Here is an 18,408-nt window from a genome sequence, read left to right on the forward strand (position 1 = left end):
GTAGGTGTACGAAATTAGGAGGGGAAGGGAGACCATAAACTATTTATGTAGCATATTTTAATAGACTCCTCCATTACAGGTGTCACTGTTAAAATACTAGTCTTCACTAATCGCCAACCACATTATTTCCATAACCAAAATATGCTAAGCCCTATATAATATGAACACATAACCATAATTGGGCAATATAACATTCTCATATATTTTATAAGTACTATAACAGAGTATTTTTCACATATTAGCCTGCATTTGTAAAAAATTCGAACACATTGTGGTCCAAAATTACCATCTTCCTGCTCATGTTAGACTATGGATCTTTCAGTCAAATGCTTTGGTATTTTCAAATATTTTAATAGATTGGGTTATGATCAATACTAGCTAGAAAGAACTAAAATTTCGACATTCATAATCGAAAGAAAAAAGGTCTCACGTGTAGGATTGAACAATACCGAAAGCACACTCAGGGAAGAAACAATTGCCAATTGCCTTCTTCTTCTTTTTTTGGGGGTGGGGGGGTGTCAGAAAAAGCACTTTCATTCATTTATTCATTCATGAATCAAACTCTACCAGAGCTAGACAAGTTGGTTTCTAAACACAAAATATTCCAAAGGGGTTATTGGGGTAAAGAAGACCAATTCAAAGGGACTGTCTTGTTCCTATGGGCCTTAACAATCCAATCAGCAACTTGATTAACCTCGTAGGGACAATGAGCAACCTTCACCTTAACCAAGTGGACCAGCAGAAACTGGCATTCCTCAATGATTTCTTGCATGGCTCATGAGCTTTCAACATTACCCGTGGTAAGCTCCACTAGTGATAAGCAGTCGGTGGATACTACAGAGCACAAGTAGAGAATGGACTCATTCATTGCTAGGGCTTCCGCAAACAGAACCGAGGGAGCTCGCACGCCTTTCGCAAAGCCAGCCACCAACATACCGCATGAATCCCGAACAATTCTAGCTATCAAAACTTCCGAGGCTCCCTCCGTCCACGAGAAGTCGGTATTAAGCTTGAGGAGTCCTCTGGCCGCCAAATCCGTCTTGATGGAGCAAAACATTGAGATTTTTATGTACTTTTGGAGCCACCACGTGACCAATCAAATCATTGAGATTTTCCCACAATCATATGCTAGGAAAAGTCAACGATGATCACAACGTTAACTAGCTCTACAAATATTATAAATTTAAGTATTTAGGACATAATTGATGCAATCAGGAAGTTCAAATCCAGTCAATGCATTCTTTGCTAGGAAACCCATGTGAATCACATGCAAATTTTTATCATCATTAGGGATCACACATGATAATCATGGTTAACAGACTATAATTTAGAAAGGTCACACAATGCAGCCCGCTTGTTATATGCACAAGTAACTGATAATCATTCATTACATAGCAAAGGTGCATCATAAACTACACATAATGTACATGATGTTCATAAAAGCAAGGAATCATAAGTTCAAAGGTCTTACCTAGTTATGCAGAGGCACGAGAGGATTCAACAGGAAGAATCAATGCATACAGATCAAATGAGAAGCCTGAGTAACCGTGGCCTGTGAGTCTTTGGAGCTGAAATAAAAATATGAGCATTCAGCATATATCTATAATACTCAAAACAAAAAATAGATTCCAAAATGTCATAAACAGCAAATGAATGGAAATGGAGGGGAAATTGGTGAACAGAAATGATATTCATGTTACAGGGTTCTATAGAACAGAGAAGAAAATCAAATTCATATTATCATTGCGCAGACAAATTATTTCAACGGCCTCTTTTCAGTATGTAATGAGTTTCGAAGCTTTCTAATGATCTCAGAAGCTTGTAAAGGTTATGGACTGATCAGTCTCTTGAAATATTTGCGACTGAAGAGCTCAAATTGGAGAATTGCTCAACCAAGAACTATATATGTTTAGTAATTCACGATAGGGATCAAGGAAGAATATATTTTTCTTAATGAGTCTAACCAACGGATTATCAACTATTAAGATACTGCACTTCGTCTTTTTCCTTAACCAAGGACATGATGTCCCATTTCTCAAATGGCAATCTGGCTAAGAATACCCAGTTTAGAGTAAAGCTATATTTGATAAACAGGGCATCTGAAAATTGGCCAAAAAAATGACTGGCCATCTGAAACTCCTAACTTTTGTTTACTGGGCAAATTCTACACCTATTCATAGCAACCATTACATGGTTGAAAAGCACTCCAATCAAACAACTATACTTAGTGTCAGCCTGGAAAAGTGTACCCACAATCTAAACATTCCACCAGGCCATCATTATTTACCTGGGATGTGCAGATAATTCCCCAGACCTACGATAAAACATGATATCTTTGCTGCAGTAAATGATTTACATCAAGTGCGAGAGAGAGAGAGAGAGAGAGAGAGTTGTTCAGCAAGATCTGCATTCACCGAAAGCCCCAGCTACAGTTCTTTATCTAGCTTGTTGAAAGAATTGATTGAAAGTAGAAATAAAAAGAGGCTTCCTGAATTCTTCTTAATCAATATGGAAGGGGATGAGTGCTAGGAAGACTGTAGTATTAGATTTTAAAAGAAAAATTTGGAGAGGTTGCTTCAACTTCGTTGATTGATAAAGTGAACTTCAATTTAAAAAATAGAATTGATCTATTATGCTCATAAAAGACTCTTAAAAAATGTATTTAACTATAGGTCCATTGAAAAAGAACTATCATTTCCCTTAGGATATCTAATGTAAGTAGGTGCTAACTCTAGTATTATAACTTTCTTTCGAACAGATAGTTCAACTTGTTAAAATGGTTGATTGCGGTTCATACCATTATAGTTTCCTTGTTCATAAAAATCACTCAGAAGAGAAACCGCTTCTGATGCCATTATTCCTCCACAACATTTGAAAACTTTTGTTTCCATTACTGCAAGAGAAACAAGAAAAAGTTGGAAACATTCATCAATTAGACAGACAGTTGAAAGCGGGAACATAGATGAAATTTCTATGGAAACCAGTCAGTCAATGTTCCCGATGATTCTGCAATTTTACCTTGATCATCAGCTTGGAACCCGGAACAGATTCCAATTGCAAAACGTGTCCAAATATCATGCTTAGAGATAATTTAGCAGACTAATTGACAAAGCACTTTGCAAAAGGCGGTACTATCTAAGGAAAACAAGTTTGCTGATAGGAGAATAGGTTTTGTTTAAAAAATTTACATTTCGGTCCTAAGGTTATCAATTTTAAGAAATGTCTACTCCAAGAAATCGATTTTCGTGCAAGCAAATTATCTCTGAAGAGTACCAATTTGAAGGGTACCATTTGATTCAATTGACAATAACTAGACTCTAATAGTGGCATTGACCTCGGCAAAATTCTTGGATCAAATCTAAAAAAGATGTGTGTTTGGGGTAACTATGGCTTGAAATTTTTCACTTTAACAATGCCTTTGGGCCATTCTATATTTTCTCTTCTACATAAAACCCAATGTCCACGGAGAACAAATAACATGATGTAAACAGAGTGATACTTAGAGGCTTTTAATTCGGATGGGTAAGTTCTCTTCATAGAAATGTTGGCACCAGTGATCTGATTGAGAGAAGATTTGTGGATGATTTGTATACCAGTACTGGCTAGGTTGGGTTTCTATCAGCTATGTCTTCCAAACATTGCATAGGAACCATGCTCACCATTATAACAACAGTCTCATACTCTCTATCATGAAACTATGCAATAATTAGGGCTAGTTTTTGAGCGCCAGAGGGAGGAAATTGAGCAAGGCAGTCCTTTATCTACAAGATGAGTCCTCTTGCTTGATGTCGTTTTCAGAAAGGCAATGAGCTAGTTCATCTTTCCCACACTACTTTTGACTCATATTCAGATTATTAAGAGCAGCATGACTATAAATTTCAATCTCTAAAAGTCAAGAGTTTTCATGGTTTATTTCCTTTTCCCAAAATTTTTTTGTTGAGATGCATCCTTAGTACATCTCTTGCTTCTTCTCCCTGTACTTGAGCTGTTGTTCTTCAAAAAATACTTGAATAGAAAAACAAGGTCCATAATCTAGATTAGCTACTTCATTTACAGCGTAAATCACAATGAAACAGATCCTGTTTCACTACGCTTTAACTTTTGTGTCAACAAAGTTTGAGTAAAACTTTGATAGTTTTAAACAAGCTTAGAAAACATGATATGTTAGGTCATAGCAGCACCAGACAGATGAAAAATCATTCTGAAAACACTAGCCATACACCGCAACTTAGTAGGCACCTGCTCTCACGTATGCGAGAAGAGACAATTACAACTAATAAACACAAAAAGAGGTTTCTTTATCAAGTACATTGCCCATGGCATATCAGAAAGCATAATTTACTCATGATAAATATCACATTTCTTTGCAGATTTCCAGATTTAACCATGACAACACTAAAGACATCAAAATTCTCACTGCAGTGAGAAAACGTGAGAAACAAGGGGGAAAGGGAACAGGAAAGAAGAAACTAATGTAATGTTAGCTTAACTTGTAGCACTTCCCAGAACCGTACATCTTTTAGGGCATATGAAAAGAATACAGAAATATCTAACAAATCACAAAGAATTCAAGGAAAAGGAAACAAAGCAGAGAAATTTAGAATTAATATATACTTGAATTCTTGACGCTTCCAGAAACTCCACTTAAGGACAGAAAAGATGGAAAATTAGTTCCATAACCTCCATTTATTTTCATGGTTATGTATTGCAATATTTAAATAGTGACAACAAACAGAACCACTAAGAAATCACATCCATCAGTAATCAACATAAGGAAGACCTTCGGTAAGCTTTAGTTGTCAATCATCATATGTCACAATTTCAAAGTGGAGCTAAGTGGATACCAAATCAGCAACAAAAGCAAGTTCAGAAACTGACCTAATGGATACCTCGGAGCTACTTGAATGGATCGACAGAATTGAGCCACAGCCTCCAAATTTATCATTTGTACGGCCATAATATACTTCCTTTATACCTAAAAAGGGGTAAGAGAAATCTTATTATTTATGAATAAACCAATTCAGGAAAGTTTAGTGTTATTTCAGTATGACCAATAGATGCACCAATGATCGATAATGCTACTGCACATACATGCATGGTTCACATGTCACATAAAGGGAGTATGCTGAAAATTTCTCTGCAACTTCTGCAGCTGAAAATCCAGTCATCTGCCACTGTTCCTGAAGGACATCAAGAGCTTCCATCTCTGCATGTCTTGTTGCCTATGAAAGAGCAAGGAGAAAAACAAAGCAAGCAAATCAAATTTAGGAGCTTTGTCAGAAAGATAGTTTCTTGCAGTGTAGGTTAGCATAAATTTAGGAAATGCATTTCATGAGGAATGTTTTCTCCTTCAAGTTAACTAATTGAGAGAATATATAAGATAGATTAAGGCATATACTACATGAACTCAACAATTTTTGCTCAGTTGAAGTTGCTGAGAATCTCACATGGAAAAAGAGGCTTCTTACTGGATTAGCCACCTCCACCTTTTATAACAGTATTTTTATATATACCCGGTAGCAAGGTGCCTTTATTCTTTCAGTATGCTCCACAAGATACTAAAAGGGCCATATATTTTTCGTATCGACTATTCATTACTGTCCATAAAATCATTTATAGCAGTGTAATGTCACCATAAAACTATAAATAATTGCAGCAATAGACTATTAGATAGGAGATGATCTCTACCAGAAATCAGGCTTAAATTATTTGTGTACGTGTTGCCATTGTACGAAGAAATGTGCCCAAAGAGTTGGTTCTTAAAATCTTCGAAGGCAATACAATGCTCACAATGCTTTTTTTATAACAAGTAAGAATACCAAAGTCAAGCTAACATACAGCCTAAGAAAATAATAGGGAAAAAACCACCAAAAACCCCAAACTTTGCCATTTGTGACATATTTACCCCAAACTTTTTTTTGTGACACCAAAAATCCCGAACTTTGCTTTTTGTGACACATTTACCCCAATGTATTTAGTCCATGGGCATTTTCGTCTTTTTTGCTTTTTCTTTTTTTTTTTTCTTTTTTTCCTTTCCGGCGAGGGGGGCCTCGCCGGATCCGGCAAGGGCTGCCCATCGCCGGATCCGGCGAGGGGGCCTCGGCGGCGTCGAGCGAGGGCCGCCCTCGCTCGCCCTGTGCGAGGGCGAACCTCGCCCGACGCCGGCGAGGGCCGCCTCGCTCGACGCGGCGAGGGCCCCTCGCCGGAAGGCAAAAAAAAAAAAAAAAAAAGAAAAAGCAAAAAAGACGAAAATGCCCATGGACTAAATACATTGGGGTAAATGTGTCACAAAAAGCAAAGTTCGGGGTTTTTGGTGTCACAAAAAAAATTTGGGGTAAATGTGTCACATATGGCAAAGTTTGGGGTTTTTGGTGGTTTTTTCCCAAAATAATATTAGGAACTTCACAAAAATAGATAAAGACCATAATATGGCTCCAAACAGAGCGTAATGGTAAATGAAAAACACAACACATTGTGCATAATAAAGCAAGAATACTGCTATTGTTGGCCTTAGTCATGTCTTATGAAAGAATAATGCAAACAAAACCCTTTACAGCCTAATTATGCCAGTGTCAGAAAAAGCACTTTCATTCATTTATTCATTCATGAATCAAACTCTACCAGAGCTAGACAAGTTGGTTTCTAAACACAAAATATTCCAAAGGGGTTATTGGGGTAAAGAAGACCAATTCAAAGGGACTGTCTTGTTCCTATGGGCCTTAACAATCCAATCAGCAACTTGATTAACCTCGTAGGGACAATGAGCAACCTTCACCTTAACCAAGTGGACCAGCAGAAACTGGCATTCCTCAATGATTTCTTGCATGGCTCATGAGCTTTCAACATTACCCGTGGTAAGCTCCACTAGTGATAAGCAGTCGGTGGATACTACAGAGCACAAGTAGAGAATGGACTCATTCATTGCTAGGGCTTCCGCAAACAGAACCGAGGGAGCTCGCACGCCTTTCGCAAAGCCAGCCACCAACATACCGCATGAATCCCGAACAATTCTAGCTATCAAAACTTCCGAGGCTCCCTCCGTCCACGAGAAGTCGGTATTAAGCTTGAGGAGTCCTCTGGCCGCCAAATCCGTCTTGATGGAGCAAAACATTGAGATTTTTATGTACTTTTGGAGCCACCACGTGACCAATCAAATCATTGAGATTTTCCCACAATCATATGCTAGGAAAAGTCAACGATGATCACAACGTTAACTAGCTCTACAAATATTATAAATTTAAGTATTTAGGACATAATTGATGCAATCAGGAAGTTCAAATCCAGTCAATGCATTCTTTGCTAGGAAACCCATGTGAATCACATGCAAATTTTTATCATCATTAGGGATCACACATGATAATCATGGTTAACAGACTATAATTTAGAAAGGTCACACAATGCAGCCCGCTTGTTATATGCACAAGTAACTGATAATCATTCATTACATAGCAAAGGTGCATCATAAACTACACATAATGTACATGATGTTCATAAAAGCAAGGAATCATAAGTTCAAAGGTCTTACCTAGTTATGCAGAGGCACGAGAGGATTCAACAGGAAGAATCAATGCATACAGATCAAATGAGAAGCCTGAGTAACCCGTGGCCTGTGAGTCTTTGGAGCTGAAATAAAAATATGAGCATTCAGCATATATCTATAATACTCAAAACAAAAAATAGATTCCAAAATGTCATAAACAGCAAATGAATGGAAATGGAGGGGAAATTGGTGAACAGAAATGATATTCATGTTACAGGGTTCTATAGAACAGAGAAGAAAATCAAATTCATATTATCATTGCGCAGACAAATTATTTCAACGGCCTCTTTTCAGTATGTAATGAGTTTCCGAAGCTTTCTAATGATCTCAGAAGCTTGTAAAGGTTATGGACTGATCAGTCTCTTGAAATATTTGCGACTGAAGAGCTCAAATTGGAGAATTGCTCAACCAAGAACTATATATGTTTAGTAATTCACGATAGGGATCAAGGAAGAATATATTTTTCTTAATGAGTCTAACCAACGGATTATCAACTATTAAGATACTGCACTTCGTCTTTTTCCTTAACCAAGGACATGATGTCCCATTTCTCAAATGGCAATCTGGCTAAGAATACCCAGTTTAGAGTAAAGCTATATTTGATAAACAGGGCATCTGAAAATTGGCCAAAAAAATGACTGGCCATCTGAAACTCCTAACTTTTGTTTACTGGGCAAATTCTACACCTATTCATAGCAACCATTACATGGTTGAAAAGCACTCCAATCAAACAACTATACTTAGTGTCAGCCTGGAAAAGTGTACCCACCATCTAAACATTCCACCAGGCCATCATTATTTACCTGGGATGTGCAGATAATTCCCCAGACCTACGATAAAACATGATATCTTTGCTGCAGTAAATGATTTACATCAAGTGCAGAGAGAGAGAGAGAGAGAGAGAGTTGTTCAGCAAGATCTGCATTCACCGAAAGCCCCAGCTACAGTTCTTTATCTAGCTTGTTGAAAGAATTGATTGAAAGTAGAAATAAAAAGAGGCTTCCTGAATTCTTCTTAATCAATATGGAAGGGGATGAGTGCTAGGAAGACTGTAGTATTAGATTTTAAAAGAAAAATTTGGAGAGGTTGCTTCAACTTCGTTGATTGATAAAGTGAACTTCAATTTAAAAAATAGAATTGATCTATTATGCTCATAAAAGACTCTTAAAAAATGTATTTAACTATAGGTCCATTGAAAAAGAACTATCATTTCCCTTAGGATATCTAATGTAAGTAGGTGCTAACTCTAGTATTATAACTTTCTTTCGAACAGATAGTTCAACTTGTTAAAATGGTTGATTGCGGTTCATACCATTATAGTTTCCTTGTTCATAAAAATCACTCAGAAGAGAAACCGCTTCTGATGCCATTATTCCTCCACAACATTTGAAAACTTTTGTTTCCATTACTGCAAGAGAAACAAGAAAAAGTTGGAAACATTCATCAATTAGACAGACAGTTGAAAGCGGGAACATAGATGAAATTTCTATGGAAACCAGTCAGTCAATGTTCCCGATGATTCTGCAATTTTACCTTGTTCATCAGCTTGGAACCCGGAACAGATTCCAATTGCAAAACGTGTCCAAATATCATGCTTAGAGATAATTTAGCAGACTAATTGACAAAGCACTTTGCAAAAGGCGGTACTATCTAAGGAAAACAAGTTTGCTGATAGGAGAATAGGTTTTGTTTAAAAAATTTACATTTCGGTCCTAAGGTTATCAATTTTAAGAAATGTCTACTCCAAGAAATCGATTTTCGTGCAAGCAAATTATCTCTGAAGAGTACCAATTTGAAGGGTACCATTTGATTCAATTGACAATAACTAGACTCTAATAGTGGCATTGACCTCGGCAAAATTCTTGGATCAAATCTAAAAAAGATGTGTGTTTGGGGTAACTATGGCTTGAAATTTTTCACTTTAACAATGCCTTTGGGCCATTCTATATTTTCTCTTCTACATAAAAACCCAATGTCCACGGAGAACAAATAACATGATGTAAACAGAGTGATACTTAGAGGCTTTTAATTCGGATGGGTAAGTTCTCTTCATAGAAATGTTGGCACCAGTGATCTGATTGAGAGAAGATTTGTGGATGATTTGTATACCAGTACTGGCTAGGTTGGGTTTCTATCAGCTATGTCTTCCAAACATTGCATAGGAACCATGCTCACCATTATAACAACAGTCTCATACTCTCTATCATGAAACTATGCAATAATTAGGGCTAGTTTTTGAGCGCCAGAGGGAGGAAATTGAGCAAGGCAGTCCTTTATCTACAAGATGAGTCCTCTTGCTTGATGTCGTTTTCAGAAAGGCAATGAGCTAGTTCATCTTTCCCACACTACTTTTGACTCATATTCAGATTATTAAGAGCAGCATGACTATAAATTTCAATCTCTAAAAGTCAAGAGTTTTCATGGTTTATTTCCTTTTCCCAAAATTTTTTGTTGAGATGCATCCTTAGTACATCTCTTGCTTCTTCTCCCTGTACTTGAGCTGTTGTTCTTCAAAAAATACTTGAATAGAAAAACAAGGTCCATAATCTAGATTAGCTACTTCATTTACAGCGTAAATCACAATGAAACAGATCCTGTTTCACTACGCTTTAACTTTTGTGTCAACAAAGTTTGAGTAAAACTTTGATAGTTTTAAACAAGCTTAGAAAACATGATATGTTAGGTCATAGCAGCACCAGACAGATGAAAAATCATTCTGAAAACACTAGCCATACACCGCAACTTAGTAGGCACCTGCTCTCACGTATGCGAGAAGAGACAATTACAACTAATAAACACAAAAAGAGGTTTCTTTATCAAGTACATTGCCCATGGCATATCAGAAAGCATAATTTACTCATGATAAATATCACATTTCTTTGCAGATTTCCAGATTTAACCATGACAACACTAAAGACATCAAAATTCTCACTGCAGTGAGAAAACGTGAGAAACAAGGGGGAAAGGGAACAGGAAAGAAGAAACTAATGTAATGTTAGCTTAACTTGTAGCACTTCCCAGAACCGTACATCTTTTAGGGCATATGAAAAGAATACAGAAATATCTAACAAATCACAAAGAATTCAAGGAAAAGGAAACAAAGCAGAGAAATTTAGAATTAATATATACTTGAATTCTTGACGCTTCCAGAAACTCCACTTAAGGACAGAAAAGATGGAAAATTAGTTCCATAACCTCCATTTATTTTCATGGTTATGTATTGCAATATTTAAATAGTGACAACAAACAGAACCACTAAGAAATCACATCCATCAGTAATCAACATAAGGAAGACCTTCGGTAAGCTTTAGTTGTCAATCATCATATGTCACAATTTCAAAGTGGAGCTAAGTGGATACCAAATCAGCAACAAAAGCAAGTTCAGAAACTGACCTAATGGATACCTCGGAGCTACTTGAATGGATCGACAGAATTGAGCCACAGCCTCCAAATTTATCATTTGTACGGCCATAATATACTTCCTTTATACCTAAAAAGGGGTAAGAGAAATCTTATTATTTATGAATAAACCAATTCAGGAAAGTTTAGTGTTATTTCAGTATGACCAATAGATGCACCAATGATCGATAATGCTACTGCACATACATGCATGGTTCACATGTCACATAAAGGGAGTATGCTGAAAATTTCTCTGCAACTTCTGCAGCTGAAAATCCAGTCATCTGCCACTGTTCCTGAAGGACATCAAGAGCTTCCATCTCTGCATGTCTTGTTGCCTATGAAAGAGCAAGGAGAAAAACAAAGCAAGCAAATCAAATTTAGGAGCTTTGTCAGAAAGATAGTTTCTTGCAGTGTAGGTTAGCATAAATTTAGGAAATGCATTTCATGAGGAATGTTTTCTCCTTCAAGTTAACTAATTGAGAGAATATATAAGATAGATTAAGGCATATACTACATGAACTCAACAATTTTTGCTCAGTTGAAGTTGCTGAGAATCTCACATGGAAAAAGAGGCTTCTTACTGGATTAGCCACCTCCACCTTTTATAACAGTATTTTTATATATACCCGGTAGCAAGGTGCCTTTATTCTTTCAGTATGCTCCACAAGATACTAAAAGGGCCATATATTTTTCGTATCGACTATTCATTACTGTCCATAAAATCATTTATAGCAGTGTAATGTCACCATAAAACTATAAATAATTGCAGCAATAGACTATTAGATAGGAGATGATCTCTACCAGAAATCAGGCTTAAATTATTTGTGTACGTGTTGCCATTGTACGAAGAAATGTGCCCAAAGAGTTGGTTCTTAAAATCTTCGAAGGCAATACAATGCTCACAATGCTTTTTTTATAACAAGTAAGAATACCAAAGTCAAGCTAACATACAGCCTAAGAAAATAATAGGGAAAAAACCACCAAAAACCCCAAACTTTGCCATCTGTGACATATTTACCCCAAACTTTTTTTTGTGACACCAAAATCCGAACTTTGCTTTTTGTGACACATTTACCCCAATGTATTTAGTCCATGGGCATTTTCGTCTTTTTGCTTTTTTTTTTTTTTTTTCTTTTTTTTCCTTCCGGCGAGGGGGCCTCGCCGGATCCGGCAAGGGCTGCCCATCGCGGATCCGGCGAGGGGGCCTCGCCGGCGTCGAGCGAGGGCCGCCCTCGCTCGCCTGAGCGAGGGCGACCTCGCCCGACGCCGGCGAGGGCCGCCTCGCTCGACGCCGGCGAGGGCCCCCTCACGGAAAGGCAAAAAAAAAAAAAAAAAAAAGAAAAAGCAAAAAAGACGAAAATGCCCATGGACTAAATACATTGGGGTAAATGTGTCACAAAAAGCAAAGTTCGGGGTTTTTGGTGTCACAAAAAAAAATTCGGGGTAAATGTGTCACATATGGCAAAGTTTGGGGTTTTTGGTGGTTTTTTCCCAAAATAATATTAGGAACTTCACAAAAATAGATAAAGACCATAATATGGCTCCAAACAGAGCGTAATGGTAAATGAAAAACACAACACATTGTGCATAATAAAGCAAGAATACTGCTATTGTTGGCCTTAGTCATGTCTTATGAAAGAATAATGCAAACAAAACCCTTTACAGCCTAATTATGCCAGTGTCAGAAAAAGCACTTTCATTCATTTATTCATTCATGAATCAAACTCTACCAGAGCTAGACAAGTTGGTTTCTAAACACAAAATATTCCAAAGGGGTTATTGGGGTAAAGAAGACCAATTCAAAGGGACTGTCTTGTTCCTATGGGCCTTAACAATCCAATCAGCAACTTGATTAACCTCGTAGGGACAATGAGCAACCTTCACCTTAACCAAGTGGACCAGCAGAAACTGGCATTCCTCAATGATTTCTTGCATGGCTCATGAGCTTTCAACATTACCCGTGGTAAGCTCCACTAGTGATAAGCAGTCGGTGGATACTACAGAGCACAAGTAGAGAATGGACTCATTCATTGCTAGGGCTTCCGCAAACAGAACCGAGGGAGCTCGCACGCCTTTCGCAAAGCCAGCCACCAACATACCGCATGAATCCCGAACAATTCTAGCTATCAAAACTTCCGAGGCTCCCTCCGTCCACGAGAAGTCGGTATTAAGCTTGAGGAGTCCTCTGGCCGCCAAATCCGTCTTGATGGAGCAAAACATTGAGATTTTTATGTACTTTTGGAGCCACCACGTGACCAATCAAATCATTGAGATTTTCCCACAATCATATGCTAGGAAAAGTCAACGATGATCACAACGTTAACTAGCTCTACAAATATTATAAATTTAAGTATTTAGGACATAATTGATGCAATCAGGAAGTTCAAATCCAGTCAATGCATTCTTTGCTAGGAAACCCATGTGAATCACATGCAAATTTTTATCATCATTAGGGATCACACATGATAATCATGGTTAACAGACTATAATTTAGAAAGGTCACACAATGCAGCCCGCTTGTTATATGCACAAGTAACTGATAATCATTCATTACATAGCAAAGGTGCATCATAAACTACACATAATGTACATGATGTTCATAAAAGCAAGGAATCATAAGTTCAAAGGTCTTACCTAGTTATGCAGAGGCACGAGAGGATTCAACAGGAAGAATCAATGCATACAGATCAAATGAGAAGCCTGAGTAACCCGTGGCCTGTGAGTCTTTGGAGCTGAAATAAAAATATGAGCATTCAGCATATATCTATAATACTCAAAACAAAAAATAGATTCCAAAATGTCATAAACAGCAAATGAATGGAAATGGAGGGGAAATTGGTGAACAGAAATGATATTCATGTTACAGGGTTCTATAGAACAGAGAAGAAAATCAAATTCATATTATCATTGCGCAGACAAATTATTTCAACGGCCTCTTTTCAGTATGTAATGAGTTTCCGAAGCTTTCTAATGATCTCAGAAGCTTGTAAAGGTTATGGACTGATCAGTCTCTTGAAATATTTGCGACTGAAGAGCTCAAATTGGAGAATTGCTCAACCAAGAACTATATATGTTTAGTAATTCACGATAGGGATCAAGGAAGAATATATTTTTCTTAATGAGTCTAACCAACGGATTATCAACTATTAAGATACTGCACTTCGTCTTTTTCCTTAACCAAGGACATGATGTCCCATTTCTCAAATGGCAATCTGGCTAAGAATACCCAGTTTAGAGTAAAGCTATATTTGATAAACAGGGCATCTGAAAATTGGCCAAAAAAATGACTGGCCATCTGAAACTCCTAACTTTTGTTTACTGGGCAAATTCTACACCTATTCATAGCAACCATTACATGGTTGAAAAGCACTCCAATCAAACAACTATACTTAGTGTCAGCCTGGAAAAGTGTACCCACCATCTAAACATTCCACCAGGCCATCATTATTTACCTGGGATGTGCAGATAATTCCCCAGACCTACGATAAAACATGATATCTTTGCTGCAGTAAATGATTTACATCAAGTGCGAGAGAGAGAGAGAGAGAGAGAGAGTTGTTCAGCAAGATCTGCATTCACCGAAAGCCCCAGCTACAGTTCTTTATCTAGCTTGTTGAAAGAATTGATTGAAAGTAGAAATAAAAAGAGGCTTCCTGAATTCTTCTTAATCAATATGGAAGGGGATGAGTGCTAGGAAGACTGTAGTATTAGATTTTAAAAGAAAAATTTGGAGAGGTTGCTTCAACTTCGTTGATTGATAAAGTGAACTTCAATTTAAAAAATAGAATTGATCTATTATGCTCATAAAAGACTCTTAAAAAATGTATTTAACTATAGGTCCATTGAAAAAGAACTATCATTTCCCTTAGGATATCTAATGTAAGTAGGTGCTAACTCTAGTATTATAACTTTCTTTCGAACAGATAGTTCAACTTGTTAAAATGGTTGATTGCGGTTCATACCATTATAGTTTCCTTGTTCATAAAAATCACTCAGAAGAGAAACCGCTTCTGATGCCATTATTCCTCCACAACATTTGAAAACTTTTGTTTCCATTACTGCAAGAGAAACAAGAAAAAGTTGGAAACATTCATCAATTAGACAGACAGTTGAAAGCGGGAACATAGATGAAATTTCTATGGAAACCAGTCAGTCAATGTTCCCGATGATTCTGCAATTTTACCTTGTTCATCAGCTTGGAACCCGGAACAGATTCCAATTGCAAAACGTGTCCAAATATCATGCTTAGAGATAATTTAGCAGACTAATTGACAAAGCACTTTGCAAAAGGCGGTACTATCTAAGGAAAACAAGTTTGCTGATAGGAGAATAGGTTTTGTTTAAAAAATTTACATTTCGGTCCTAAGGTTATCAATTTTAAGAAATGTCTACTCCAAGAAATCGATTTTCGTGCAAGCAAATTATCTCTGAAGAGTACCAATTTGAAGGGTACCATTTGATTCAATTGACAATAACTAGACTCTAATAGTGGCATTGACCTCGGCAAAATTCTTGGATCAAATCTAAAAAAGATGTGTGTTTGGGGTAACTATGGCTTGAAATTTTTCACTTTAACAATGCCTTTGGGCCATTCTATATTTTCTCTTCTACATAAAACCCAATGTCCACGGAGAACAAATAACATGATGTAAACAGAGTGATACTTAGAGGCTTTTAATTCGGATGGGTAAGTTCTCTTCATAGAAATGTTGGCACCAGTGATCTGATTGAGAGAAGATTTGTGGATGATTTGTATACCAGTACTGGCTAGGTTGGGTTTCTATCAGCTATGTCTTCCAAACATTGCATAGGAACCATGCTCACCATTATAACAACAGTCTCATACTCTCTATCATGAAACTATGCAATAATTAGGGCTAGTTTTTGAGCGCCAGAGGGAGGAAATTGAGCAAGGCAGTCCTTTATCTACAAGATGAGTCCTCTTGCTTGATGTCGTTTTCAGAAAGGCAATGAGCTAGTTCATCTTTCCCACACTACTTTTGACTCATATTCAGATTATTAAGAGCAGCATGACTATAAATTTCAATCTCTAAAAGTCAAGAGTTTTCATGGTTTATTTCCTTTTCCCAAAATTTTTTTGTTGAGATGCATCCTTAGTACATCTCTTGCTTCTTCTCCCTGTACTTGAGCTGTTGTTCTTCAAAAAATACTTGAATAGAAAAACAAGGTCCATAATCTAGATTAGCTACTTCATTTACAGCGTAAATCACAATGAAACAGATCCTGTTTCACTACGCTTTAACTTTTGTGTCAACAAAGTTTGAGTAAAACTTTGATAGTTTTAAACAAGCTTAGAAAACATGATATGTTAGGTCATAGCAGCACCAGACAGATGAAAATCATTCTGAAAACACTAGCCATACACCGCAACTTAGTAGGCACCTGCTCTCACGTATGCGAGAAGAGACAATTACAACTAATAAACACAAAAAGAGGTTTCTTTATCAAGTACATTGCCCATGGCATATCAGAAAGCATAATTTACTCATGATAAATATCACATTTCTTTGCAGATTTCCAGATTTAACCATGACAACACTAAAGACATCAAAATTCTCACTGCAGTGAGAAAACGTGAGAAACAAGGGGGAAAGGGAACAGGAAAGAAGAAACTAATGTAATGTTAGCTTAACTTGTAGCACTTCCCAGAACCGTACATCTTTTAGGGCATATGAAAAGAATACAGAAATATCTAACAAATCACAAAGAATTCAAGGAAAAGGAAACAAAGCAGAGAAATTTAGAATTAATATATACTTGAATTCTTGACGCTTCCAGAAACTCCACTTAAGGACAGAAAAGATGGAAAATTAGTTCCATAACCTCCATTTATTTTCATGGTTATGTATTGCAATATTTAAATAGTGACAACAAACAGAACCACTAAGAAATCACATCCATCAGTAATCAACATAAGGAAGACCTTCAGTAAGCTTTAGTTGTCAATCATCATATGTCACAATTTCAAAGTGGAGCTAAGTGGATACCAAATCAGCAACAAAAGCAAGTTCAGAAACTGACCTAATGGATACCTCGGAGCTACTTGAATGGATCGACAGAATTGAGCCACAGCCTCCAAATTTATCATTTGTACGGCCATAATATACTTCCTTTATACCTAAAAAGGGGTAAGAGAAATCTTATTATTTATGAATAAACCAATTCAGGAAAGTTTAGTGTTATTTCAGTATGACCAATAGATGCACCAATGATCGATAATGCTACTGCACATACATGCATGGTTCACATGTCACATAAAGGGAGTATGCTGAAAATTTCTCTGCAACTTCTGCAGCTGAAAATCCAGTCATCTGCCACTGTTCCTGAAGGACATCAAGAGCTTCCATCTCTGCATGTCTTGTTGCCTATGAAAGAGCAAGGAGAAAAACAAAGCAAGCAAATCAAATTTAGGAGCTTTGTCAGAAAGATAGTTTCTTGCAGTGTAGGTTAGCATAAATTTAGGAAATGCATTTCATGAGGAATGTTTTCTCCTTCAAGTTAACTAATTGAGAGAATATATAAGATAGATTAAGGCATATACTACATGAACTCAACAATTTTTGCTCAGTTGAAGTTGCTGAGAATCTCACATGGAAAAAGAGGCTTCTTACTGGATTAGCCACCTCCACCTTTATAACAGTATTTTTATATATACCCGGTAGCAAGGTGCCTTTATTCTTTCAGTATGCTCCACAAGATACTAAAAGGGCCATATATTTTTCGTATCGACTATTCATTACTGTCCATAAAATCATTTATAGCAGTGTAATGTCACCATAAAACTATAAATAATTGCAGCAATAGACTATTAGATAGGAGATGATCTCTACCAGAAATCAGGCTTAAATTATTTGTGTACATGTTGCCATTGTACGAAGAAATGTGCCCAAAGAGTTGGTTCTTAAAATCTTAAAGGCAATACAATGCTCACAATGCTTTTTTATAACAAGTAAGAATACCAAAGTCAAGCTAACATACAGCCTAAGAAAATAATAGGGAAAAAACCACCAAAAACCCCAAACTTTGCCATTTGTGACATATTTACCCCAAACTTTTTGTGACACCAAAATCCGAACTTTGCTTTTGTGACACATTTACCATGTATTTAGTCCATGGGCATTTTCGCTTTTTGCTTTTTTTTTTTTTTTTTTTTTTCCTTTCGCGAGGGGGCCTCGCCGGATCCGGCAAGGGCTGCCCATCGCCGGATCCGGCGAGGGGCCTCGCCGGCGTCGAGCGAGGGCCGCCTCGCTCGCCCGGCGAGGGCGAACCCGCCCGACGCCGGCGAGGGCCGCCTCGCTCGACGCCGGCGAGGGCCCTCGCCGGAAAGGCAAAAAAAAAAAAAAAAAAAAAAAGCAAAAAGACGAAAATGCCCATGGACTAAATACATTGGGGTAAATGTGTCACAAAAAGCAAAGTTCGGGTTTTGGTGTCACAAAAAATTCGGG

General features: G+C 37.3%; 1 protein-coding gene and 2 pseudogenes across 27 annotated transcripts in view; all 3 read right to left on the reverse strand.

Annotated features, from left to right (window-relative positions):
* Positions 1-1,172: 1,172 nt before the first annotated feature.
* LOC130136963 (tRNA-specific adenosine deaminase TAD2-like) lies at positions 1,173-6,826 on the reverse strand (annotated as a pseudogene).
* Positions 6,827-7,226: 400 nt separating this feature from the next.
* On the reverse strand, positions 7,227-11,668 carry LOC130136964 (tRNA-specific adenosine deaminase TAD2-like; annotated as a pseudogene).
* A 953-nt stretch (positions 11,669-12,621) lies between these two features.
* The window catches only part of LOC115662673 (tRNA-specific adenosine deaminase TAD2-like), a 69,800-nt gene continuing 64,013 nt past the window's right edge, over positions 12,622-18,408 (reverse strand). For 11 of the 27 annotated variants that reach the window (XR_008815658.1, XR_008815661.1, XR_008815660.1 and 8 more), the window contains 4 exons: positions 17,170-17,328; positions 16,985-17,081; positions 13,577-13,674; positions 12,622-13,271 (listed from right to left, as the gene is read on the reverse strand). Coding sequence is in view for 4 of the 27 variants with exons in the window: in XM_056307610.1 (XP_056163585.1) it covers positions 13,616-13,674; positions 14,905-15,000 (155 nt within the window). In the remaining 23 variants the exon portion in view is untranslated. Of the gene's footprint in view, positions 13,272-13,576; positions 13,675-14,360; positions 14,512-14,904; positions 15,001-16,984; positions 17,082-17,169; positions 17,329-18,408 lie in introns of those variants that run through there. The other 16 variants (XR_008815641.1, XR_008815640.1, XR_008815639.1 and 13 more) reach the window with 16 other exon arrangements.

The sequence above is a fragment of the Syzygium oleosum genome, unplaced genomic scaffold, assembly GCF_021117445.2.
Source record: "Syzygium oleosum isolate NSW1041296 unplaced genomic scaffold, Sole_v2.1 Sole_v2.56, whole genome shotgun sequence".
In the NCBI taxonomy this organism is placed as follows: Eukaryota; Viridiplantae; Streptophyta; class Magnoliopsida; order Myrtales; family Myrtaceae; genus Syzygium; species Syzygium oleosum.